Raw genomic sequence first — 27,988 nt, 5'->3', positions numbered from 1 at the left:
AATCTTTTGTGTGTCGTATCATCGCTCGTTACCGATTACGTGGTACTGGTAGCGGAAGAAAACAGCAACATCAGCAGAAATGCTTCGAAAAGTAAAGAAGTGACTTGATCTAAAACCGCGTTGCAGTGGCCAAAAAATGGCTCGTGAGCTGAACATATCGCTTTATTCCATACGGCAAATATTAAATGACTGAAAAATGAGCTCGGGCTAAAGCCATTGAAATTCCAAAAAGTGCAAGAACTTACACCGCAACAGAAAGGAAATAGACTCAAAGAGCTAAGGAGTTGCTTCGCTTGGCCAAAAGTAGTGAACTGCCGAATTTTGTTTTCTCCGATGAGAAAACATTCATTGTCCAGCAGTTTGTACACAAACAAAATGATCGTGTTTACTTGACAAAGAGGTCAGCTGAAAATGTGCACCTTCGGTTGGCCACCAGAACTCAAGCCAACTCAGGCCATGGTGATGGTGTGGGCCGCCATAACAGCCGATGGTTGCTCTCCGCTCGTATTAATCCACCGTGGCATCAGAATAAATGCCAAATACTACCTCGAAAATATTCTGGAGGGTGTATTAAAGCCTTGGCCACGCAAACATTTTGGCCGCAGACCTTGGACATTCTAACAGGACTCAGCACCATCGCACTCAGCACGTGCCACCCAAGAAAGGTTACAAAATAAGGTCCCCCGCTTCATTTCCAGCGCACAATGGCCACCAAAATCTCTGGATACCAATCCGTTGGACTATTGTGTCTGGAGTATTTTGGAAAACAAGGTTGGCACTAAAAATAACCAAGGTGTCAATCACCTCAAGCAAGCGCTTCGCCGGGAATGGGCCAAAATAGCGCAGAGCAACAGTCGGGCAGCGTGTGACCGTTTGAAGGCTATAATTGGCCGTTTGAAGGCCATAATTCATGCCAAAGGTGACACATTCGAACAAATCTAAACTCATTCTAAAATTTGATGCTATTTCCGACATTTTTTGCTTGCATTCAATAAAATTTAAAAAAAATGTAAAAATTATGGAGTTTGACTTTGATGCAGTTTTTTTATCTCACCCTGTATAGACAATTCTCTTCCAGGTTGTAAAGTATTCAAAAAGAACTCCTGATGTGGATTTTCATTTTTTTTCACTATTCCATTAAAAAACTTAGCTACAATCATCAAAATACCGAATATCGGGAGATATCATTGTATGGGGACTAACGATATCGGGGACCTATATAAAAAATTCTCTTTCAGGGGATAAAGTACTCAGAGGGAACTCCTTGTGTGGATTTTCTGACAAGTCCATTGAAAAATGTGCCAAAAATCATAAAAATACCGAATATCGGGGGTACAGTTGTATGGGGGCCATACAATAGCTTCCTGTCTTAATTTGTTTTGAATCTGGAGTGATTACAACAGACAGACATACGGACAGGTCTCATCGTCTCAGAATTAGATCGTCTTAGAATTTTACGCTGATCAAGAATATATCAGCTTTGTTGGGTCTAAAATTATTATTTCGTTGAGTTACAAACGGAATGACGAACTTAATATACCCTCCATACTATGCATGATGGAGGGTATTAACATCAAAGTCAAGAGACCTCTTATGTAGCTGCGATTGATTCGACTCCAGTTTTCTCTGCTATTTGTAGATTTCCAGGACTGCATTATTGAATACGGGGGCTTCTCTGGAGCACCAGAGTTCGACACAATAGTCGATGTAATCAATTTTGTCCCATCCAAGAAAGAAATCTCGATCCTGAAGGAGTCCATATACGTCTTGAGAAGAAACTATATTTGTAAAGTTTCCATCGACATCCATCTCCCAGATTTCTTAGCGGTGATGGCGAGAATAATTCACAGCAGAGAATAATTTAGTCATCAAGGAATAGGTGCCTGTTTCTGGGTCGGTTGCTGGGAGATTTCCGAATTCAAGAGATTTCTTAAGTAGCTGCGCATGATTCTTTTTAAGTTTATTTTGACAGAGGTCATCTGCGCTAAATATCTTCCTCCGCTTGGAGAGCCTCAAAAAAGGTGTTAATCTGAGTCTTGTGTCCTTTTTCATAGGGACGTGGTCCGTAATAAATTGAAAAACCATAAAAAAGGAATCTTGATATCAAAAGACCTCGTAGGCAGCTGTGAATAATAAATTTAAAATATATTGAGACAGGGATCCTTTTTACCATCCCATTTTCTCCTTTTCCTAGATTTCATTATTAAATAGAGGGGGCTTCTCAGGTGGTCAGAGATCCACACCGTACTTGGCGTTATCAATGTGGCCCTATCCAAGAAAAAAATTCCGATCGTGAAGTGGCCTCTGGTAGAAAAGTTTCTTTTCTGGGTCTATATATACTTGACAAGAAACGATGTCGTGCAAGTCTCCATCAACTTCCATCTCCTAGATTTCTTTGTAGGCTGGGCGAGAATACTTCACATCAGTACTTTCGGGTCGGTTGCTGAGGGAGTTCTGAGTTTTTCTTAAGTAGCAGCGCATGATTCGTTTAAAGTTTGTTTTGACAGGGGTCTCCTGCACTAAATCTCTCCATCCGGAGAGCCTCACAAAAAAAGTTAATCTGAGTCTTGTGTCCTTTTTCATAATGATTCTGCAACCGTGTCTTGTTAATGCAGAACTGGATATTCGATTTTCCCGGTCCCCAATCCAATCAGTTCGTTCCTTCTGTGTTCTGGTTAAGTCATATGTGGGTGGAATGACTAATAAATAAACGCGACTTCGAAGTTTCAATTATGAAAAAATTCGATACAGCGAGAGCCGATATACTTTTTCATGATCGAACGAAATTCACCATAGCATCATATCCATCCGCTTAGTTCAATTTAGGCATATTCTCTCCAACATTTCGGCCGGTGTCTCATGAATATATGTTTCAATGCAGAGTAGATAGGGGCCCAGACTTCAAATTTGACTCCGTCTCTGGAAGAAAAATAAGACGTTAAAAGGGGGGTTTCAATATTTCTTTTATTTTTACCAACCTTCTCCTCAGGTACTAACTCCCTTTCCGCTTTCCATCTTTTTATTCTCCAGGGTGCCATTGAAATTGTCAAGCTAATGTTTTGCATGCAACCGGAAGAGAAAGCGGTCTGTCTCAGCCGTACCGATGTTCAGAAGATGACACCCTTGCATTGTGCCTCAATGTTTGATCATCCGGAAATTGTCGAGTACTTGGTTAAGGAGGGAGCCGACATCAATGCCTTAGACAAGGAACATCGATCACCGTTAATGTTGGCCGCATCGAGGGCTGGTTGGAAGACGGTACACGTTTTAATACGCTTGGGCGCCAACATCAGCATCAAAGATGCCTGTTCACGTAATGTCCTACATTTGGTCATCATGAATGGGGGTAGTTTACAGGAATTTGCCGAAGAGGTATCAAAGACCCAGTCACAGGCTCAATTGGAACAGTTGTTGAATGAGAAGGACAATACGGGATGTTCACCGTTGCACTATGCCAGTCGCGACGGGCATATACGTTCGCTGGAGAATCTAATACGTTTGGGTGCCTGCATCAATCTCAAGAACAACAACAATGAGAGTCCATTGCATTTTGCCGCCCGCTATGGACGTTATAACACCGTCAAACAGCTGCTCGATTCGGAAAAGGGTTCTTTCATAATCAACGAAAGTGATGGTGAGGGTTTGACACCCCTGCATATTGCCTCGCAGCAGGGTCACACCAGGGTGGTTCAGTTGCTGTTGAATCGTGGAGCCCTGCTGCACAAGGATCACAACGGCAGGAATCCTCTTCAATTGGCAGCTATGTCGGGTTATACCGAGACCATTGGCCTATTGCATTCGGTGCACTCTCATCTGCTGGATCAGGTGGATAAGGATGGGGTGAGTGGATTTTTAAAAAGGCTTTGTTTTTGTTGTTTTATTTATTTTTCTCGTCCTTTTCCTTTTTTCCAGAACACTGCCCTCCACTTGGCCACCATGGAAAACAAGCCTCGCGCCATTTCAGTATTGCTCTCAATGAACTGTAAACTGCTCTACAATCGCATGGATCTGAGTGCCATCGACTATGCAATTTACTATAAATATCCGGAGGCAGCATTGGCCATGGTTACCCACGAAGAGCGAGCCAACGAAGTCATGTCCTTAAAATCGGACAAACATCCGTGCGTGACACTGGCATTGATAGCATCGATGCCCAAAGTGTTTGAAGCAGTCCAAGATAAATGCATAACAAAGGCAAATTGTAAAAAGGATTCCAAGAGTTTTTATGTGAGTATGTTGTTGTTATTGTCCGTTTATAGTGATGTGTTTGTCCAGGACAACTGGGTGTAACTATAATTTATAATATGGCTGCTCCAGCCATAGATCTGGTGGACAATTGTGGCAATATTTGGTTAGAATGTCGTGTCTACCTCAAATTAAAGACTTTGCCTGACATGTTCAATAGTAGAATCAGGCAAAAACAGGCACGCGTGCTCTTTACTGTGTGTCATTCTCTTCATACTCACAATCATACCCGTTGAAAAACTATTTACTCAAAGAGTAATTAAATTGAGAGAACATAAAATTGCCACTCTTTGCCCGATCCCGTTCTACAGTAGCAAAACATAAAATATAGCAACAAAGCTCTTTAATATATTTTTCTCTTATCTTTCTCCCTCTCTCTTCCTTCTCTTTACAGATTAAGTATTCATTTGCCTTTTTGCAATGTCCATTCATGTACGACGACATGGATGAGAAAAACGGTGAAAATGCCATACCATTGCCGGCCTTAAATGTAAGTGTTGACACCTTAAGAGAAAAAAAAAACAAAAACTATGAACACAGAAATATTATTCCTCCAACTTTATCTTGAAGTTTTTAGTTAATTAGTTCCATGTTTGTTTGCCAGAGTATTTTTCTGTTCTCTGTGCGTTTTTTATTTCTTCAATTTATGAAAATGTTAAATTGTAATTACACTTGTCAGCAGTGCAGAATAATGCCAAGTGAGAAATGAGAGGAAACTTGTCAAGTTTTTTTTGTCAGCAAAAAAAAATGGAAGTTTATCTTGTGGACATTGGGAAATAAAAACAAGTTAAAAAATATCAGTCGGTTTTGTCGACAGACGTATACCCTCAGCCAATGTTCGATTATTCAAAAATATTTTGACTTCTGTTATGATTATTTAAATTATTGACTGGACCAATATTGTCCACTTCGAAACGGACCGAAATAAATATGATTTAAATATTGCGACGTGTTAGGTTTGGACTATATCGACTACTTCCTACACTTTATAAGAGATATGTGATAATTTTTATCACATTTATTTATTTAGCTTTCTTTGAACGTTTTGTTTTTCAAAATCTTGAACCCTATGTGGGGGAGGTGCCAGAAGAAATGGTCCCATCTCTGCCATTTTTATAACAGATCTTGTGTTGATGGAAATATTGAGATAAACCAAGACTGGAAGGGAATCGGATGTTAATTTCGCGTTTTATGAGCTTCATGGATATTCAAAATGTTTACCCTTTTTTTGGGGGGAGCTACCAGAAGGAGTGGAATGCTATATCCCATCCTCACACCAGACCTTGGATTAATAAAAAATATTGTGATGTGTGTAATTTGAAGGAAATCGGACTCTGATATCACATTTTATAAAGGTTATAATTATTCACAGTTCTGACCCTTTGTGGGGGAGGTACTTGATGGAGTGGACCGATTTTGGCAATTTTCGACCTGACCTTTCACTAATGCAAATATTAGGATTTGCAAAGTTGCAGCAAAATCGGATTATCCTTTCTCTTTCTGTGCAGATGGAAGGACATCGACTCCAAATGTCCTGAAATGAATTTGGTCCAAAGAGACCTAGGGCCTAAAACAGTTATTTCGATGAGGCACGTTTTGCCCGTATCAAATGATATGCAACCTCTCTAGTCATATGGCTGAGGGTGTAACCGGTAACCTTTTCTAAGTCCTTTACTCCTACCATGAGAAGACATTTTGGACCTTCTTCCAGTCTTCTATGGTAAGAATTCTTTCTGGTCTTCTATGAAAAGCCTCTTCAGGTATTCTATGAGAAGACTTTTTCAGGTATTCTATGAGAAGACCTTCTTTAGGTAATCTATGAGAAGACCTTCTTCAGGTTTTCCATGAGGAGACCTTCTTCTGGGCTTCTATGAGAAGACTTCCTTCAGGTCTTCTATGAGAAGACCTTCTTCAGGTATTCTACGAGAAGACTTCCTTCAGGTCTTCTATGAGAAGACCTTCTTCTGGTCTTCTATGAGAAGACCATCTTTTGGTCTTCTATAAGAAAGAAGAGTTCTGGTCATCTTTGAAGAGTTTCTGGTCATCTTCTAGAAGAGTTTCTGGTCATCTTTGAGAAGACCTTCTGGCCACACCAAAGGCCAGAAGACCTTCTGGTCTTCTATAAGAAGACCTTCTGGTCTTCTATAAGAGGACCTTCTGGTCTTATATAAGAAGATCTTCTGGTCTTCTATAAGAAGACCTTCTGGTCTTCTATAAGAAGAACTTCTGGCGTTCTATAAGAAGACCTTCTGGTCTTCTACAAGAAGACCTTCTGGTCTTCTATAAAAATACCTTCTGGTCTTCTATGAGAAGACCTCTTTTGGTCTTCTATGAGAAGAACCTTTGGTCTTCTATGAGAAGACCCTTTGGTCTTCCATAAGAATCTTCCTTATGAGAAGACCTTCTGGCCTTCTTTGAGGAAACTTCTGGACTTCTTTGAGAAGACCTTCTGGCCTTGTTTGAGAAGACCTTCTTGCCTTTTTTGAGAAGACCGTCTGAGCTTCTTTGATGAGACCCTCTGTAAGGAGACCTTCTTCTTTGAGAAGAGCTTCCGACTTTCTTTGGGAGAACATTCTGACCCTCTTTGAGTTTTCTTTGAGAAAACCTTCGACTCTTTTATGAGATAAAATAAGATAAAGTATTCTCATGAAAGACCAAAAGGTACAGACAGTTTTCTTTTTAAAGAGCAGAGAAGAAGATCACAATGTTTTCTTTTTACATTAGACCAGGAGGTCTTGTAGACGACCTGAAAATTTTTTGGTAGAAGACCAAGTCTTCTTCGAAAAGGCAAAAATGAAGAAGAAAACTTTGTCTTCTACCAAAAGATTTTCGGGTGCATGTAATGGACCGCTCAATTGGACTATTTGGCCTATTTTTTGTGGGGTTATTGGTAAAGCTCATGTCTACACAGACGAGCCAACTTTAATGTGCGCATTGGAAGACAACATTGAATCATTTTTATGTGGGATACCGACCGAAATGTTGGAAAGAATAAGCTAAAATCGGAATAAGTGGATGAATTATATGAGGCGTAGTCGCGGTTAACATTTACATTAAATAATCGCCACTCGTTAAATTATATGGGTCGCACTAGCAATCTAAAATAAAATAAATAAATAAGAAAAAACAGCTAAGTTTGAGAAGGATTTGGAGGGAATTTTAAAAAAATCAAAAACTCGCGGTTTACATTTACATTAAATAATTGGAAGGAATTTTAAAAAATTCAAAAAGACCCTTAAAAAAATCCTCTTAAATTAAAACCGTTATATGGGACCTATACGAAGACATGGTATACGAAGACCGATTCTGATCTTCAAATAAGAAATTTGAAATAATTCGGTTAATAATGTCGCTAATATCATCGAAATACCGAATAAGGGGAGGTGCTGTTATATGAAGGCTATAGGGAGACGGTGGACCTGCAAAGACAATTTTCCGACATAGGTTGTAGTACCTATTACGAACATCAAATACGAAATTTGAAACAATTCCGTAGAATAATGTCGCTAAAATCATTAAAATACCGAATATTGGGAGGTATCGTTATATGGGGCCTCACGATGACGTGGACCGACATGGCCGATTTACATTCTTCTTCTTTTCTACCAGACGAAATTTCTCCATTTTCATAAGAAGTCTTCTTTTTGGCCCTGCTTGTTGCGGCTGCCATTTAAGCCATTTCTCTGGCACATTTCAGCCGAAAATGTCGACAGTTTAAAGTATGTCCTTCAAAATGAATGGCAGTAAAAAAAAAACCGAAAATTGTTTCCAACTGAGAAGATGGCAAAAAATTCTGCCCCACAAGTCCATACCAAAAAAAATACATTTTCAACGAAAAGTGTGCACACTCACTCAACCCCAATTGTGATAGACACTTAAACTTGGCCGGATAATAAAACTTATGCAAAACTGAATTTAGCAAAAAAAAAAAGGATGACAACGACAACAAAAAGATTTGACCACAATGCTTTGTTAAATGAAAAAATAACAACATTGAGAGACTTTTTTTCTCCTTTTATCTACATTCTTTGTTGAATATTTTTGCAACAAATGCAAGCGATGTAAAACTTCCTAACCCTCCTCTGAATCTTGTCATGGAAAGAAGCAGTGCAATAACTTGGTGACAACTGCCTTTAGCCATGATTGAGTGGATGTATCTATGTCTCTCTCTCTCCCTCTGTGTGTGTTTGAGAAGAGAATAAGCAAACCAAGAAAAAAGTGACGTTATGCACCATCATCTTTTCAATGACCGCTGTCATTTTCTTGGCTATGTTAGCCAGAAGTTTGCTTGACCAGCATTGAAGTTCGTTTTTTTTTTTTTTTTGCTTATTCTTCTGCTGTGGAGTGTCCAGTATCCAGTAATCCAATGATGTTCGCAATCATGTTCATTTATCCAATGGTCCTTCTGGAAAATTTGTTGTATTTGTTTCCCCCCCGGTTTAAATGATGTGTAGTTTCCCTTGAGGCATTTCCTTTAGTTGACCACCCCACCCCATAAAGGGAGTGTATATGGTTTGGAAGACAAATATTTGAAATAATGTGGAAATTATAATTTTCATTTCGAAAGAACAATTAAGAAAGGAAGCTGAGAGAAATTAATGTTTGGAATATTTAAATAAGGATTGGTTTGAAATATTGGCAAATTTAAATGAAGATACAGAAAATATTAAGAAACCAGTAAAGAAAGTCTTAAAGTCGGGCGGGGCCGAGCTTCATGATCTCTCTCCTGCATTGAGATAACACTGCGTTTTTTCCTCTCACCATTAGCCCCTCCGTATAATACAGCTTGCACTTCCTATCGCCCCTATCCTCCCTTCCTATCTTTATTAATTCCATCTGATTGATGGATGTAAGAAACGTCATTCCAAATTTAAAAAATCAAAATCTACCCCTTGCCAAAATTCAAAATATCCAACTCCACATCCATATATCAACTGCCAAATTTTACACTTCACACCATTTTTCTTTCCCAAATACCAAATTTAGTATCATTTAGTATTTTTTGGGGGGCGTATTTCCAAAATCCACTCCAAATTCTCAACCCCACACACTAACAGTGCGGGTCACATTTGGGTGAGATATGGAGGGATTTGTACTTTACGTTTACGAAACGTAATAAAATCAGCCTTAACTTTCGAAAAAATTAAGACCCTCCGCCATAGTACGGGGAGTATATTAAGATTTTCATTCCGTAACACCTCGAAATATACATTTTAGACTCGACAAAGTATATAAGTATATGGTATAAGTATATAAGTATATATTCCTGATCAGCATAAAGTTCTGTGTCGATTTAACGATGACCGTCCGTCCGTCTGTGGAAATCACTTTAGCTTCTGAACGAATTGAAGTAGGTTGATAAAATTTTACTCAAATGTGTGTTTGGTCTGCAAGACTTTTGGTATTGCAAATGGGCTATATAGGTCTACGTTTAGGTATAGCCCCCATATAATTGTACCTCCCTATATTCGGTATTTTGATATTTTTGGCGACATTGTACACCAGAATTGTTTCAAATTTGGCATTTGAAGATGGTAATGGATACTACAGCCTAGGACAGAAAACTGTTTGTGCAGGTTCATGTCTTCGTATAGCCCTAATATAAGTGTACCTCCCCATTTTCTGTATTTTGATGAATTTAGCGAATTTATTCGCCGGAATTGTTTCAAATTTGGTATTTGAAGTTCGTAATGGATACTACAGCCTTAGACAGAAAATTGTATGTGCAGGTTCACGTCTTCGTATAGCCCTAATATAAGGGTACCTCCCGACAATTGGTATTTCGGTGATTGTAGCGACATTATTCACCGGAATTATTTCAAATTTCGTATTTGAAGTTCCCAATTAAAACTACAGACTATGACAGAAAATTGGCTATGTAGGTCTAGGTCTTCGTATAACCCCCATATAATGATACCTCTCTATATTCGGTATTTTGATGATATTAGCGATATTATTCACCGGAATTGTTTGAAATTTGGAATTTGAAGTTCCTAATGGATGGATACAGCCTAACCAAAAAAATTGTCTGTGTAGGTTTACGTCTTCGTATAGTCCCAATATGACGGTATCTCCCGATATTCGGTATTTTGACGATTTTAGCTACGTTATTCACCGGAATTGTTTCAAATTTCGTATTTGAAGTTGCTAATGGGTACTACAGCCTGTGACAAAAAATTTCCTATGACGGTCCAGGTCTTCGTATAGCACTCATACAACGGTACCTCCCGATATTTGTTATTTTGGTGATTTTGGTGCATTATCCACCGGAATTGTTTCAAATTTGGTATTTGAAGTTGGCAATGGATACTAAAGCCTTTGACAGGAAATTGTCTGTGCAGGTTCATGTCTTCGTACAACCCCAATATAAGGGTACCTACCGATATGTGGTATTTTGATGATTTCAGCTACATTATTCACCGGAATTGATTCAAATTTGGTATTTGAAATTCGTAATGGAAAATTGTTAATGCAGGTCCATTTCTTCGTATAGCCCTCTATATTCGGTATTTTGATGTTGGTGCGACACTCTTCACTGGAATTGTTTCTAGTTTTGAATTTGAATATTGTAATGGCCTATGACTAAAATTGGACAACCACCTTTTCGTATAGACTTCAATATAATGGTATCTCCCTATATTCTGTATTTTTTTTAAATTCCAAATTCGTTCTTAATTTAGTGCTGTTTTATTGTTATACCCTATACCACAAGACAAAAGGAAACTAGATAGAGGCATAGTTGCTTTTGATGATCTGCATAGAATAACATTCTGAGTCGATTTATGCATGTCCGTCCGTCCGTCTGTCGAAGTATTTTTGTAAACAAAGTACAGTTCGCATTTATTGGCCTATCCAGATGTAATTTTGCACAAATCATTTGTTTGGCCCAAGGACGAACCCTATTGAAATTGGAGATAATCGGTCAAAATTTAGATATAGCTCCCATATATATCTTCGTCCGATTTGCCTTTTATTGTGCACCAAAGGTGTAATATCAGTCCGAAGAGTATGGAATTTTGCACGTACGATCAGTTTGGACCTGAAAATAAGTATGCCAAATTTGATCGAAATCGGTTCAGATATAGCTATAGCTCCCATACAAATTGTTCATCCGATTTGTTATTTTTGTCCTCCGCAACCATAATATGCACTCTATAAGAACAATATTTGGGGAAATTTATCAAATACAGCTCAGAAAAACATTAGCTAAATTTTATCGAGATCGGTTCAGATTTGGATATAGCTCCCATATATAACTTCGTCCGATTTACCTTTTCTTGTGCACCAAACGTCTAATATTTGTCCAAATGGGATGAAATTTGGCACTTACGACCGAATTGAGTCTAAAAGCTAGTATGTCAAATTTCGTGAAGATCGGTTCAGATATAGCTACAGCTCCCATATATATTGTTCATCCGATTTGTTATATTTGTTACCCAAAGCCGTAATATGCAGTCCGTAACAACGATATTCAGGGTAATATATCAAATACAGCTCAGAAATATCTTTGCCAAATTTTATCGAGATCGGTTCCAATTTGGATATAGCTCCCATATATATGTTTATCCGATTTCAAATTGATTGTGCACCAAATGGGCAATATAAGTCCGAATTTAAAAGATACAAATACTTCTCCATATTTAGTCTTTTGAACTTTAAATTAGAATTATAATCATAACGTGTATGATTGAATTCTCCCATAAAAACTTTTAATTGTTATGCGGAGCTCTACTAAATTAGCAAAGTGATGTAGGGTATCATAAAGTCGGTCCCGCCCGACTTTAAGACTTTCTTTACTGGTTTTTTTATGTTTTTATCATGTCCGGTACTTTAATTTAAATTATTGACATTGAATTATTCCTCCCTCAGACTATGGTAAATCATGGACGTGTCGAACTTCTCGCCCATCCGCTGAGTCAAAAATACTTGCAGATGAAATGGAATTCCTATGGCAAATATGTGCATTTGGCCAATTTGCTGATCTATTCCATATTTCTGTTATTCGTAACCATCTACTCGTCCCTGATGATGAACGGTGTAAAGGTGCAAAATCGTCCGCCTAGTGAGGGCTTCAATTACAGCAGCTTTAAGTAAGTATTTTAACATTTTTCCAAATCAAAATATTAATCACTCTCTCTCTCTCTCTCCCACCTTAGCTGCTCGGTCAACTTCACCGGCCGACCATCGAATGACAGCTGGTATCAGGAGTGTTTCGAAAGTATTGAACATTCACCGGCCATTGTATTTTGCGCCTTTGTCATAATTGCCTACATCATCGGCTTTTCGTTCAAAGATCTATTTCAAATCTATCAACAGCGTCTGCATTATTTTCTGGAAACCATTAACATTATCCAATGGATCCTCTACATATCAACATTGATTATGATCTTGCCCATTTTCAAGTCGGACAGTAGCATTACAAATGTCCACTATTCCGCGGCATCGATATCGGTATTTTTCTCGTGGTTTCGTTTGCTGTTGTTTTTGCAGCGATTTGATCAGGTGAGTAGTTTACGGATTTAATAACGGAAAATTCTATGGGGAAAAAAATCAAATTCTTAAAGAAAACCTGAAGGAAAAGGCTTATTTTAATCCTTCACAATTCTTCAGAGTTGTATGAGTCCCGCCAATTACTTTAAGAAACTTATATTACTAATTAAAGAAAATAACCCTCATTTTTTATAGGTGGGAATATATGTGGTCATGTTCCTGGAGATCCTTCAAACCCTGATCAAAGTCCTATTGGTATTCTCAATACTGATAATTGCTTTTGGTTTGGCTTTCTATATCCTGTTGTCGAAGGTACGATGTTTACAAATTAAGACTAATCTAAGGAGGTGAATAATATTTCAAATTATTTTTCTTCCAGATCATAGATCCCCAACCAAATCATTTGAGCTTTTCCAATATACCCATGTCATTGCTGCGAACCTTTTCAATGATGTTGGGTGAACTGGACTTTGTGGGAACCTATGTCAATACCTATTATCGTGATCAATTAAAAGTTCCTGTAACATCATTTTTAATATTGGGTAAGTCGGAAAATGTCGCAAATTGTTAACCAATAATTCTTAAGGTTATTCAAAGTCTTCTATACACGTTATAAAGGATCAGTCAGTTTTCCCGAAAAATGTATACCCTCAGCCAATTTTCGATTATTTAAAAATATTTTGACTTCTGTTATGATTATTTAAATTGTTGCCCCTCTATGGAGTAGGTTCCGGAGGAAATAACCAATATTGCCCATTTCGTATCGGCCCTAAATAAAAACAAGTTATATATCGGTTTTACCGACAGATGTATAACCCCCAGCCTAGAGTTATGATTATTCTAACTGTTGACCCTTTAAGGGGGAGATTCCGAAGCAGTTGGCCAATATTGACCAATTCGATTAATTACATATTCATATCAGATTTCTTGCTGAGGGAAATATTTAGATATAGAATCGCCGGCATGTTTCGAAAGTAATGACAGATATAAGTATTGGAAATTGTGACCCTTTGTGGTTGAGGTACCAGAACGGGTTTGTCAGATATCTATCATCCTCACAACAGATCTTGTGTTAGCAAAAATGTTCGGATGTGTGAAATTTGAAGAGAATTGGATGCTTTTTTAAAGGTTTATAAGCGGCTTGGTTTTTAAAACTTTGAACCCATTATGGGGGAAGTACAAGAAGGAGTGCGCCTAAATATCCCATTTCTACAGCGGATTTTGTGTTAGTAAAAATAATGACATCTGTGAAATTTGATGAGAACCAGATGCTTATTTAAGATTTTATGTTCGTTTTGGTTATTCTAAACTTTGACCCTTTACAGGGGAGGTAACAGAAGAAATGGTCCGATCTTTACCATCTTTATAACATATATAGTGTTGATGGAAATATCGAGATGTACCAAGTGTACCAAGGAATCGAATAATAATTTCGCGTTTTATGAGTTTCATGAATATTCAACATTTTGACCCTTTGTGGGATAGGTACCAGAAAAAGTGGACCGATATATTAAATCTTCGCAGTAGATCTTGTGTGAGTAGAAATAATGTGATGTGTGGAATATGAAGAGAACCGGATGCTTATTCCGGATTTTATGATCGTTTTGGTTATTCAAAACTTTGACCCTATGTGGCGGATGTACCAGAAGAAATATGCCGATATATTCCATCTTCACACCAGACCTTGGATCAATCAAATCAAAATAAAATATGAAAAAGGATTTTATGAAACAAAATTTATGACATTTTAATTATAAAATAATTTGATAAATTTTGAGTTTACACTACAAATCTCTTCTAATAATGAAATTTTGATTTAGAACACTTAATCCTATAACACTTTTTCAAAAAAAAAGAAAAAGAATTAATTAATTAAAGATTGATTTTGACTTAGGGTAAAAACGTTTGAAATTAACAGTCAGTACCTTCGACATCAAATTTGCCCTTTTAATATACACATTTCGAACGTAATTTTCTCAAAACATATTGTATCTAGATATATAATATATTCTAAGACTTATTAATTGCAGGGGATCCGTAGAAATGTTTTCTTAAAAATTACACGCGTTTGGTGCTGGAAGACCTTGTAAAATATATTCTTAAAAAATCCATGCCGATAAGTACAGAAATACCAAAAATGTTCAGTCAGAAGGTATTTTAAAATTTTTTCTCAATAAATCCATGATCTTCGTCAAAATGTTTTTCTTAAGAATACGTTTTGCACAGGAAGATTGTGTAAAATTAAAAAAAGTATGATCAATATATATCCGAGAAGTCTCTTAAAATGTATAAACAGATTTACATTGTTTTATTCATGATCGGTTGTGCTCGGAGAGTAGGAAATTAATGTGAGGGTACACGCGATTTACTTCTTAAAAAAAAAACACGAAAGAGTCGAGAGTAGAGAGAGTGAATCGAGTTGAAAAAATTATTGTATTTGATGTTCTGTACGTTATTGTAGAATCTGCTGGTTTGAACCCTCACTCGAAAACAAGCAAATCCTACTCGATCTCATTCAATACTAAAAATAAGTATACTATATTTCAATTTTTTTACTTGGAGTACTTTCGTTCGTTCATGGCAATTCGCAGCCATGGCCTGAGTTTCGGCCAGGAGGTTCTTAAAATGTTTACTTAAAAATTAACAGTTCCTGTCTATGAAGGCTTGTATTAATTGAAGTCCTTGAAAAATATTTTTAAAGCTACAAGATTTTTGGCACGGAAAAATATAATGCAAATTGGACTAAATCGGAGACATCGTTTGCATTATACAAGATTTGTAATTTTTCTAAAATTTAACTTCTTCCAGAATGAAAACTAATTATAACCATTTGTAAAAAGATAGAAGAAAGAATGAATCCATATACACTGGTGGCCAAAACTAAAGCAACTGAAATTACAAGGAGAATGAATGCCCTGTAACTTTTTGAAAAATTAAGAAAATGAGAAAGTTTTTCTTGTTTTAAATTAGGTACTTTATTCACTTTTTAAAAACCTAAAACATAAAACCAAAATTCATTTTTATATAAAAATTAATGTTTGGTAAAGTCAATTAACCCGATTTTGGCTTGGACAAAACAAAAGCAACTCTGTTGTACATTCATATAACCGCTGCAATTTCAGTTGTTTTTACTGTGATATTTATCGCTTTTTGCTTCCTACGACAATTTCGCTTGTCATAAATGCTTTTTGAGAAGTTTTTTACAACAGTATGTGTTTTTCTTTTCGTTTTTAAAGTACTGCCCAAAAATTTTTAAAAATGGCTAAAAGCAAATACAGTACCTGAATAAAACAGCAAATTATCAGTGACTATCAAAACAACATATCACAGAAAATGATTTCCGAGAAATAATTCATAAATATTTATGTGATTTCATAATTATTTCTGTATACTAAGTCAGTTTTTTGAAACTGGATCAGTAGTAACAGTCTATAATGGATGAAGGCCGTGAAAAACTTCAGCCCGTACTGATCCACAAATTGTGAGAGAAATAAAAAAACAACCATTTAAGAATTCAACTGGATTGGTGAGAGAGCAATCATTGGATATAAGCTCGAGATCAGTGCGTAGACGAGTAGTGGCAGCTGGTCTGCATGCCCGTAAGACATCAAAAAACCATTTATATCTGAAAAATCAAAAAGGCTTTCGGAAACGATAATATTAAGTGGAATCAAGCTCAATGGAAAAAACATTATTTCTGGGATGAGTCTACGTTTAATATAAAAGGCTCAGACGTGAAAAATTTTACGGTGAGAAGACCAAAAAATGAAGAACTCAAGCCGCAGTGTTGCAAAGGTACAGTGAAGCATGAGGGAGGGTCAAAAATGGCGTGGCGCTATTTTTCTTTCTATGGACTTGGGTTCATCCATAAAATAAAGGAAGTTGTGGATCAGTTTGTTTACAAAGATGTGTTGGACATCACGTTGTTCCCTTACGCTGAGTAAAATATTCGGCTGATTTGGGTGTTTCAGCATGACAATGATCCCAAACTTGTATCAAAACTTGTCAAATATTGGTTGCGAGAGTCAAAAATTGATGTTTTGTTATGGCCGGCACAATCACCTGACCTAAACTCCATAGAAAACCTTTGGAGTATCGTAGATAGGAAGATCAAGCGAGATTCGTAAATAAATAAGCACAACTTTTTCTAAAGAATTCGGGGTGCCTGGGAAAGCACACCAATTGATCAAATTGAGCGTGTTATAGATTCAATGCCTCGTAGGTGTGCAGCTGCTATCAAAAATAATGGTTATGCTATCGACTACTAGCCCAAAATTTAATTATTTTAAAATAAAAAAATCAAAAGTTGCTTTAGTTTTGACCAAGCAAAAATTGGGTCATTTTAGTTTTCCACATATTATTTTCCGTTCAATATTATTTTTGTATTTTTATTTTTAGTTTCTTAAAAGTGAATTAAACCCCTCATTTAAAACTGGAAAAATAATTACGATTTGTTTATTTTTGTAAAAGTTACAGGACATTTATTGTCTTTGCGATTTAAGTTGCTTTAGTTTTGGCCACCAGTGTATACTCTATTTTCATATTAAGTCTAATTTGATATGAACTTACTTTACACGAGATGTACTGTTGACAAAAAAAAAAAAACTATGCGAAGTTTTAGAAAAATCAGACACTAACTTCATATCTTATGAGTCTTGATATTGCTAAATTTTTGATCTAGGAGGATAAAATTCGTATAAATAGACCAGAATCGGATACAAAATTAATCTTAAAGATGAACTTTTAATTATTTTATGATTGTATTCAAAATTTTTGTATAAACATTGTCTCAGAGAGCTCTTTAATCTAGATCATGTTGCGGTTTCAGAATTAGGTTTAATCTTTGACTTATAAAATTACACACATAATATTAAATAACTCTGAGATTCTCTGCTTACCTGTGAAATAGCTTAAATCCCTCTAGGAGAAGTGGCATCCATGACGATTTTATAATTTTTGATTACTTGAGTTTAAAGATTCATTCATGAAGTTCTTGCAACCGTTATCTGCTTCTTTTTGGATTTTGCATATTGCCAAAGATTGTTTTTTTTTTTGCTTTATTCCCAATTAAAATAGAAACAATCTATGAGTTTTCATTGTTCCAAGTCTTGTTGTTGTATGTTTTCGTCGAAGTTCTTGTAAACATTTCGATATAATTTATAGTTCCAAATGCTAATGGCGCCCAATCTTGTGGCATTAAATATCACATATGATGTCGGCTATATACCGTATTATTCCTCTAATAGGCAAAATTCGTATTCAGCTTAGAGTTGTGGAATAGTTAGTGTTGTTTAACAGCGTTCATGGATTTCTCTGAAGAATTTAAACATTTCCACGTTCATTAAGTTAAATCCGGGCTCATATCTTTCGTTTGTTTTTGGCCTCTCCCTTAAAATGTGTGCAGCACATACGACAAAGTTCACAATATTATCAATTGAGTGACTTGATTTATTCTCGTTCCAAATTTCACAAGGTTGCTCGAGAGGGTCACATCCTAAATGGGGGAAAAGAAAGACCTTAAAATTATTCCAAACAATTATCATAAACTACACTCACCGAAAGCGAACACTGCTGTTTTAGGAGGGATGACGTGGCGTGAAATTTGCTATTGTTGTTGCTGATATATTTGCTGATTTTGGCTCTGTTTCTAACTCAAAGATTCAAAAGGATGCGATCTGTATAAGTTGTGTTCATAGCGACTCTGGGGTTTGCTTCTATTAAAGAGGTTCTGCCTGCCTGTGTTCGATAAGTCTGTTGGTCCAGAGGCTCCTTTTTATATCTCTGAATCTCTCTGTTTAGATCATGAAGTTCTATGTTTATAACAACCAAGCAAGGATGGCATCGATAGCATTGTATTGTTCTTGTGCTTGAGTAAGATCTTCGCATTCTCATCATAACCGATAGGTGTTATGAGAATGTATTTAAGGATCTAAGAGTGGCATTCTGGCAAGAGAGATTACTTCTCCGTAGCTTACCATAGACCGACCTATCGATTTATAAGATATCAAGAAAGATTCCTTACCAGCTCCTGAAGTGCTGCCAGCAAGAGATTTGAGAACCTTGTTGCTATTGTAATATTATCGTAAGACTTGAACAAGAATTAAGGAACCATTAATCAACACTTTCGTAAAATTAGTAATTTCATTTTTGGGTTTGGGTCAATTCTCACTAGTCAGGGTTTGGATAGTCGGTTCGATATTTTTGCTGATTCGGTACCACGCTGTTTATATTTCGATCTATGTTTAATATTTCTTTCACATTCGCATTCCAGGCATCTTCATGATTCTAATGCCAATATTGCTCATGAATTTACTCATCGGTTTGGCGGTTGGTGATATTGAGTCGGTGCGACGTAATGCCCAGCTAAAGAGGCTGGCAATGCAGGTAAGTATTATCCACAGGAAGAAAAAATTCATTGAATGGTAATCATATTTTGTTTTTCCTTTCCGATTTTCTAGGTTGTTCTCCACACCGAATTGGAACGCAAATTACCCAAATTGTGGCTGCAAAAAATCGATAAAATGGAATTAATTGAATATCCAAATGAGACGAAAAGTAAATTGGGTTTCTTCGATTTCATATTGAGAAAATGGTTTTCGAATCCCTTTACCGATGACAGTAAGTAAACTGGAGAATTTTTAGCATTACAAATATTTTGATGTACCACACACATTTTATCAGAGTCTAATGTGGCGCCCAACGTGAGATGGAATATTATGTTGACCGCTCTTAGTGAGAAATGAAGTGAAATTAAATGAAGGAATGTTTCAAAATAAATATTAATGTCGCTCTAAGCCAATAACACGTACATAGAGAATTTGACTAAATGTGGCGCCCAACGTGAGGCGCAGTATCAATTTGACTACTCCCAGTTAGAAATAAATTAAAAAAATGTTTTTTCACAAGCTTCAACATAAAAATTATAGGCGAAAATATTGTTTCGCTTATACTGGCGCCCAATGTGAGGTTAAATATTTATTTGAATTCTCCAACTAGAATGACAAGATTTTGTTTCACCTCCTTGAAAATTAAGAATTTGAGAAGCGATGAAAGTATTTCTATTTGGCTCTCAGTCTAATAACAATCACATAAAAAATTTAACGGTATTGAATATGGCGCCCAATGTGAGATATGAAAATAATTTGGGAGTAAAATTATATATTCCACTTCATGTTGTGCTCAGTTGTCTTACATGCTTCAAAGTAAAAATTAATTCCATCCGATCCTATAACACTCACATTGAAAATTTGACTGAACATGGCAACCAACGTGAGGGGGAATATTATTTAAGTCCTCCAAGTTAAAAATGATCTGCTTTAAAGTTGTTTTTATATACGAAAATATTGTTTCGCTTATACTGGCAACCAATGTAAGGTTAAATATTTATTTGAATTCTCCAAATAGAATGAAAAGATTTTATTTCACCTGCCTCAAAATTAAGAAGACGACAGCATTTATCTGTAGCTCTCATCCTATTAACAATCACATAGAAAATTTAACGGTATTGAATGTGGCGCCCAATGTGAGGTGAAATAATAATTTGGGGGTAAAATTTATATTCCACTTTATGTTGTGCTCAGATATTTACTTTAAAATAAAAATTAATGTCACCCAAATCCAATAACACTCACATAGGATATTTGACTGAATGTGGCGCCCAACGTGAGGGGGAATATTATTTTGAGCAATAGAAAGAAAAACAGCATTTTCACCTGCTTCAAAATTAAAATTAGACGCGAACATAGCGTTTTGCTTTGGCTGACGTCCAATAGGAGGTTGAATATTAAGACTCGTCCCAATAGAATGAAAAAATGTTGTCTCACCTGTTTCATAATTAAAAAAAATGAGAAGCGACGACAATATTTCTCTTTGACTCTCAGTTCAATAACAATCACAAATAAAATTTAACTGTATTGAATGTGGCGCCCAATGTGAGGTGAAACAAGTAAAAAAGCTGTCAGTTCGTGCGGATCGAAGTTTGAATACCCTCCACCATTTGGAACGAATTTGGCTTTTTTCAAAAAATAGAATCGAATTTGGCTTTTTTCAAAAAATAGAATCCGTTAAAAATTCTGTTAAAATCTTAAAAATACCGAATGTAGCCGTTATATTAGGGTCTATGCGACGGCGTGGACCTGGCAACTTTGTCATAAGCCATTACAACATTCAAATGCGAAACTTGAAAAAAATTGGTGAATAATGGACATAAAGTCATCAAAATACCGAATATAGGGAGGTACCTGGTTCTGCACAGACAATTTTCTGTCATAGGCCGTAGTATCTACTAAGAATTTCGAATACCAAATTTGAAACAATTCCGGTGAATAATGTCGCTAAAATCATCAAAATACCGAATATCGAGAGGTACCGTTGTATGGGGGCTATACGAAGACGTGGACCTGCACAGACAATTTTCTGTCGTAGGCTGTAGTATCTATTACGAACTTGGAATACCAAATTTGAAACAATTCCGGTGAATAATGTCGCTTAAATCACCAAAATGTCAAACATAGGGAGGTACCGTTATAGGGGGACTATACGAAGTCGTGGATCTGCACATACAATTTTCTGTCATAGGCTGTAGTATCTACTAAGAATATCGGATACCAAATTTGAAACAATTCCGGTGAATAATATCGCTAAAATCATAAACATACCGAATATTGGGAGGTACCTTTATATGGAGACTTTACGAAGACGTGGACCTGCACAGACAGATTTCTATCTTAGGCTGTAGTACCCATTGCGAACTTGGAATACCAAATTTTAAATAATTCCGGTGAATAATGTCGCTAAAATCATGAAAATACCGAATTTCGGGAGGTACCTTGTTAGGGGGTCTATACGAAGACGTGGACCTGCACAGACAGTTTTCTGTCATAGGCTGTAGTATCCATTACGAACTTCAAATACCAAATTTGAAACAATTCCGGTGAATAATGTCGCTAAAATCATTAAAATACCGAATTTCGGGAGGTGCCTTGATATGGGGTCTATACGAAGACCTGGTTCTACACGGATAATTTTCAGTCATTGGCTGTATTATCCATTACGAACTTCAAAAACTAAATTTGAAACATTTCCGGTGAAGAATGTTACTTAAATCATCAAAATACCGAATATCGGAAGGTAACGTTATAGGGGGGCTATACCAAAACATGGACCCACTTGGCACATTTTCAATACCAAAAGTCCTGCAGACATAATAAAAATTTGAGTAAAATTTTATCAACGTACTTCATTTTGTTCGGAAGCTAGAGTGATTTCTATAGACGGACAGACTGATATATACTTTGTGGGGTCTAAAATGTAAAGCCATTGAAATTCCAAAAAGTGCAAGAACTTACACCGCAACAGAAAGAAAATAGACTCAAAAGAGCTAAAAAGTAGCTTCGCTTGGCCGAAAGTGGTGAACTGGCGAATTTGTTTTTCTCCGATGAGAACATTCGCTGTCCAGCAGTTTGTAAACAAGCAAACTGATCGTGTTTACTTGCCAAAGAGGTCTGCAGAAAATGTGCACCTTCGATTGGCCATCAGAACTCAAGCACCGGCCATGGTGATGGTGTGGGCCATCACCATAACAGCTCTCCGCTCATATTAATCAACCGTGGCATCGGAATAAATGCCAAATATTTTCGCGAAAATATTCTGGAGGCTGTATTAAAGCCTTGGAACGCAAACATTTTGGCCGCAGACCTTGGATATTCCAACAGGACCACCATCTATCAGCACGCGCTATCAGCACGCGCCACCCAAGAATGGTTACAAAATCAGTTTCTTCGCTTCATTTCCAGCGCACCAAGTGGCCACCAAAATCTCCGGATACCATTTCGTTGGACTATTGTGTCTGGAGTATTTTGGAAAGCAAGGTTGGCACTAAAAAATACCAAAGTGTCGATCACCTCAAGCAAGCGCTTCGCCGGGAATGGGCCAAAATACCGCAGAGCAACATTCGGGCAGCAGGTTTCATTGGCCGTTTGATGACCATAATTCGTGACAAAGGTGACCAATTCGAACAAATCTTAGCTGATTCTAAAATTTGATATTATTTCCGACATTTTTAGCTTTCATTCAATAAAATTTTTAGAAAAAATTTAAAAATTATGGCGTTTGACTTTGTTGCAGTTTTTTTTATCTCGCTCTGTAATTGTATTACAGACAAGTTGGAGACAAAACCTGTGCAGACAATACGACAGTATCTAAAGTGGCACCCAACGTGTCTTGGAATAGTTCCTTAACCCCTCCAACTTAGAAATAGACCGACATTCTTATTGCGATTTGGTTCTCTGGCCAATAACACTCACACTGAATTTTTAAAGGTATTTAATATGGCGCCCAACGTGAAGTAATATATTAATTTGGGTCTCTAAGTTATTAAACCTGCACCAAAACTAGAAAATAAAAAATAAAATAACTGTATTGAGTGTGGCGCCCAACGTAAACTCGAATATTAATTTGATTTCTCAGTTGCCTAACATGCTTCGATATTAAGAACAGCGTTTTTTTTTTTTTTGGCGCTCAGATCCATTCAATTTCTACTTTAAGAAATCTGGTCATTCGTTGTTATGCCCCGCATTGGGCGCTATATTCTACAATTACTTACTCCATTTCAGCCTCAATTCCTCACATCGAAACCTATTTTTGCGATATTATCAGATCCATTGCATTTTTACTTTAAGAAATCTGGTCATTCATTGCTATGCCCCACATTGGGCGCCATATTTTACAATTACTCCGCTGCAGCCTGAATTCCTCACATCGAAACCTATTTTTGCAACATTTTCTTGACTTCTATTTCAAATAAAATTAATCTCTTCACACCTTTTCTCCTTCCCCTTTTTTTTCCCCGGTAGGTTCCATGGACAACTTACAGTTCGACAACAGCGAAGATTATCTCAACAGTGAATTGGAGAAACATCGACGTAAATTGCGTGAAATAACACGCATACTCGACCAGCAGCATAAATTGCTGCGTTTGATCGTACAGAAAATGGAAATCAAAACCGAAGCCGATGATGTGGATGAAGGTGTGTCACCGAACGATTTGCGTGACAGCAATGGTCGCAGCAGCACAAGCAGTGGTTCACGTTGGACATCGCCACGCATACGCAACAAATTGAGAGCAGCATTAACTTTCAATAAGGGTATATAGGAATTAAGGAAACATAGAATGGTCGCAATGGAAATTGTTTAGATTTAGCGCGGGGGAACAACGGAATGGTATCGTAGATAATTCAAATATTTTTTTATAAGGAAAAGAAGAAAAAAAGTTATAATTTTTTGTAACTTTTAACTCAAGGAACAAAAAAGAAAAACAGAACAATTTTTTTCAAATGAAAAACTATTTTTGCTATTAAGAATATTTCGAGAAAAAACAAATAACAGATTAGTTATAGGGTATAGAGATAAAGGGTCACTGCAAATGTGACCGAATATTTTGTTAGGAATTTATCGGTAAGGTTTCATGAAGAATTTGAAAAGCGCAATTAATGATTTTAATTTGATTTGTTTTCAAAGTTAGGTAGTATTGAAAAATAGTCGCCAAAATATGAAAAATATGGCAGCTGATAAAATATTGAGTGGCAGCTTATGAATTCGATTTGAGTGAACACCAATTCCAGTAAATTTTCGAACCTATTTATGGTATGTCTGAATTAAGACAAAAATTTCTAACGTTGACAACGAGAGTTGGGTGTGATTATTTTTGTGAAAACGCCTAAAAGTATGCTTTAAAATTATAAAACGAAATGTGGAAAAAGAACTTTAAAGACAATGTGTAATCTGGCCCTTTTTCAATGGTGTGCCGAAAAATTGTACAACAAATCGTTTGTACGATTTTCAAACTCAATACGAAACGAGTTAAAAAATATCAGTCGGTTTTGCCGACAGATTTATACTCTCAGACAATTTTCGATTAGTTAAATATATATCTTTTTACTTCTGTTATGATTATTCAAATTGTTTACCCTCTATGGAGTAGGTTCCGAAGTAATGGGTCAATATTGTCCGTTTCGTATCGGACCTAAATAAACCTGAAAATGTTTGTATATACGAAATTTGAAGAGAGTTGGATGCTTATTTCGCTTTCTTTGAGCGTTTTGTTTTTCAAAATCTTAAACTCTATGTGGGAGAGGTACCAGAAGAAGTGGTCCGATATCTACCATGTTTACAACAGATCTTGTGTAGATGGAAACATTGAGATGTACCAAGTCTGAATGGAAGCGGATGTTATTTTCGCGTTTTATGAGCTTCATGAATATTCCAAATTTTGATCCTTTGTGGGGGAGGTACTGTGATGGTCCGATCTCTACCATCTTTATAACAGATCTTGTGTTGATGGAAATTTTGAGATGAACCAAGTCTGAATGGAAGCGGATGTTTATTTAGCGTTTTATAAACTTCATGGATATTCAAAATTTCGACCCTTTATGGGGGAGGTACTAGAAGGATTGTTCTGATATATCCCATTTTCATACCAGACGTTGAGTTAATAAAAATATTGTAATGTGTGTAATTTGAAGTAACCCGGATGCTTATTTCGATTTTTATAATCGCTTTGGTTATTCAAAACTTTGACCCTTTGTGTGGGAGGTACCAGAAGGAATGGTCCGATCTCTACCATCTTTATAACAGATATTGTGTTGATGAAAATAATGAGATGTACCAAGGGTGAATGGAATCGGATGCTAATTACGCGTTTTATAAGCCTCATGAATATTCAAAACTTTGAACCTTTGTGGGGAAGGTACCACATGGAGTGGACCGATATATCCCAATTTCAGATCAGACCTTGGGTTAATAAAAATATTGTGATGTGTGAAATATAAAGAGAATCGGATGCTTATCTTGGATTATATAAACGTTTTGGTTATTCAAAACGTTGACCCTTTGTAAGGGAAGTACCAGAAGGAATGGTCCGATCTCTACCATCTTTATAACAGATCTTTTGTCGATGGAAATATAAAGATGTGCGAAGTCTGAATGGAATCGGATGTTAATTTCGTGTTTTATGAGCTTATGAATATTCAAAAATTTGACCCTTTGTGGGGGAGGTACCAGAAGGAGTGGGCCAATACATCCCAATTTCAGACCAGACCTTGGGTAAATAAAAATATTATGATGTGTGTATTTGGAAGACAATCGGACTCTCATATCATATTTTATAAGATTTATAATTATTCAAAATTTTGACCCTTTGTGGGGGAGGTACTTGATGGAGTGGACCGATATTGTCCATTTTCACACCTAACCTAGTATTGGTGCAAGTAATAGGATTCGCAAAGTTGGAGCAATATCGGATTATCCTTTCTCTTTCTATGAGGTAATTTATTTTCTTTGAAAATGTCGATCTTTTGTGGGGGAGGTACCAGAAGGAGTGGACCGATATTGTCCATCTCCGAACTCGATTTAAGTCTGATAATAATATTACAATGTACCAAGTTTGGAACAAATCGGCTACTCCCTTCGAGAGTTATCGTGCGCACCAGCCAGCCAGCCAGATAGACGGTCGGACATCGCTAGATCGACTCCAAATGTCCTGAAACGGATTTGGTCGTCCAAAGAGACATAAGGTCTAAAACCGTTATTTCGATGAGGCATGTTTTGGCCCTATAAAATGATATATACCCTCTCTAGCCAAATGACTGAGGGTATAAAAATAGTCATCATATCGGGTATATGCCCTCACTACGTCTAGTGTCATCGCTACGGTGTGTGTGTGTGTCATCGTTATGATTTGTGTCTACGCTTGTTGTGTGTCCTCGCCGTACTCTTCATATGACTCACAAGATGTCGCCATATGATTTTTTTCCTCCAAATTCTGTTTCTATTCCCATCTTCGCTTCAAAACTTTTCCACCAGCTTTGTTTTTTGGAAATAGCTTGTACACCATATTTTTACCACCATTATCTGGGGGGATTAATTTAGTGTGTTTAGGTATTGGGTTTCTAACCCTTGGAAATAGATTCTACACCATAATATTTTTCACCACTATTATCTGGCTAGATTAATTTTGTGTGTTTGTGTATTCGGATTGGGTTCCCAACCCCCTTCCCTTACGTGGTACATATTTAACCATAAGTCAGCTTCCCCTCATAACATTGAACTTTCATCCCCAATCGTTGTGATGTTTTGATTTCATTTTCTCACATACAACTGGGTTCATTGGCTTCACACTTAACTCACACACGACAGATAATTGCATAGTTCCCGCTACCATTCATATGCAGTGTAAATAATTACAAGTCCAGTCGCTTTTTCTGGATATGATGATGATTGAGGGCTACGCACCCTTAATGTGTGTGGTGTTACAATAAATATAAATTGGGGAGTACAGTGGTTTGAGGGAATTTAACTACAAAAAAAAATATTGAAAATTACCTCAAAGTTGTAATGATGTGGAAATATAATTCATAAAAATTTTTAAATTTCTTGATATTGAGAATCTTCGCGATTCTAGAGACTAGCTTAGAGAGACATATTACATTTGAGCACGAGGCATAATTTCTAACAGCAGCTCCATCTTCACAGAGGAATCATTCTGCATTTCCTGTAGACAAAAGAAAGGAGATTATGTAGAATAAAGTTGAGGTACTGTTGCGAATACTTACATTATTTCCCTCAGAAAAATGAGTAGACATGAGGTCATAGATTATAATTCATCGGAATAATCATAAAAATGAAAATTTCTTCCTCATGAAATAAAAAGAAACATATTTAACTACGAGAGGAATATGTTTCCTTTTAGTTTTTGTCTCTTTGGCTTCTGATCCTGTAAGAGAAAAACTCTTTTAATTGATATACAGTGATTGTTAGGCGAACTTACTATATTTTCAAACTCATCAGAGTATATAGCTGGAATTTTAGACACCGAAATAGCGGGTCCCAATAATCTTTATTACTTTATTATTATTTTTATTATTTCGTAGGATGATTTTTAACAGCTCCTCCATTCAGAGACTTTTGGACTATTCTGCCCGTCCTGTAAGTAAACAAGTAATAAAAACATTAAGTTCGGTCGACCGAACTTTTAATATACTCTACCTTTGGGTAAAGAAAATATTTTTATATAAAAGTATCTGAATTCAAACGTGTTTCAAAAATCTATAGATTGGGTGAGGCCGTTGTATGGTTGCCATACCAAAACAAAAACTTCAAAGGACAATTTTATACTTCAAGGATTGTCATCTACCAAATCTTCTTAAATAGCTAATTTGAAACAATTTCGTGGGTAAATGTGACAAGGATTATCAAA

General features: G+C 36.5%; 1 protein-coding gene across 1 annotated transcript in view; it reads left to right on the top strand.

The window, feature by feature from the left end:
* Nucleotides 1-24,248, top strand: part of LOC101893552 (transient receptor potential cation channel subfamily A member 1) — a 134,099-nt gene extending 109,851 nt beyond the window's left edge. The window contains exons 7-16 of the mRNA XM_059119820.1: nucleotides 3,031-3,840; nucleotides 3,913-4,227; nucleotides 4,640-4,735; nucleotides 12,115-12,335; nucleotides 12,402-12,747; nucleotides 12,931-13,047; nucleotides 13,115-13,277; nucleotides 19,007-19,119; nucleotides 19,194-19,353; nucleotides 23,589-24,248. Coding sequence (XP_058975803.1) covers nucleotides 3,031-3,840; nucleotides 3,913-4,227; nucleotides 4,640-4,735; nucleotides 12,115-12,335; nucleotides 12,402-12,747; nucleotides 12,931-13,047; nucleotides 13,115-13,277; nucleotides 19,007-19,119; nucleotides 19,194-19,353; nucleotides 23,589-23,887 — 2,640 coding nt within the window. The 3' untranslated portion in view covers nucleotides 23,888-24,248. The remainder of the gene's footprint in view (nucleotides 1-3,030; nucleotides 3,841-3,912; nucleotides 4,228-4,639; nucleotides 4,736-12,114; nucleotides 12,336-12,401; nucleotides 12,748-12,930; nucleotides 13,048-13,114; nucleotides 13,278-19,006; nucleotides 19,120-19,193; nucleotides 19,354-23,588) is intronic.
* Nucleotides 24,249-27,988: the final 3,740 nt, after the last annotated feature.

This window comes from Musca domestica, unplaced genomic scaffold, assembly GCF_030504385.1.
Source record: "Musca domestica strain aabys unplaced genomic scaffold, Musca_domestica.polishedcontigs.V.1.1 15, whole genome shotgun sequence".
Classification (NCBI taxonomy): Eukaryota; Metazoa; Arthropoda; class Insecta; order Diptera; family Muscidae; genus Musca; species Musca domestica.
This window is presented reverse-complemented; position numbering and strand designations above follow the sequence as displayed.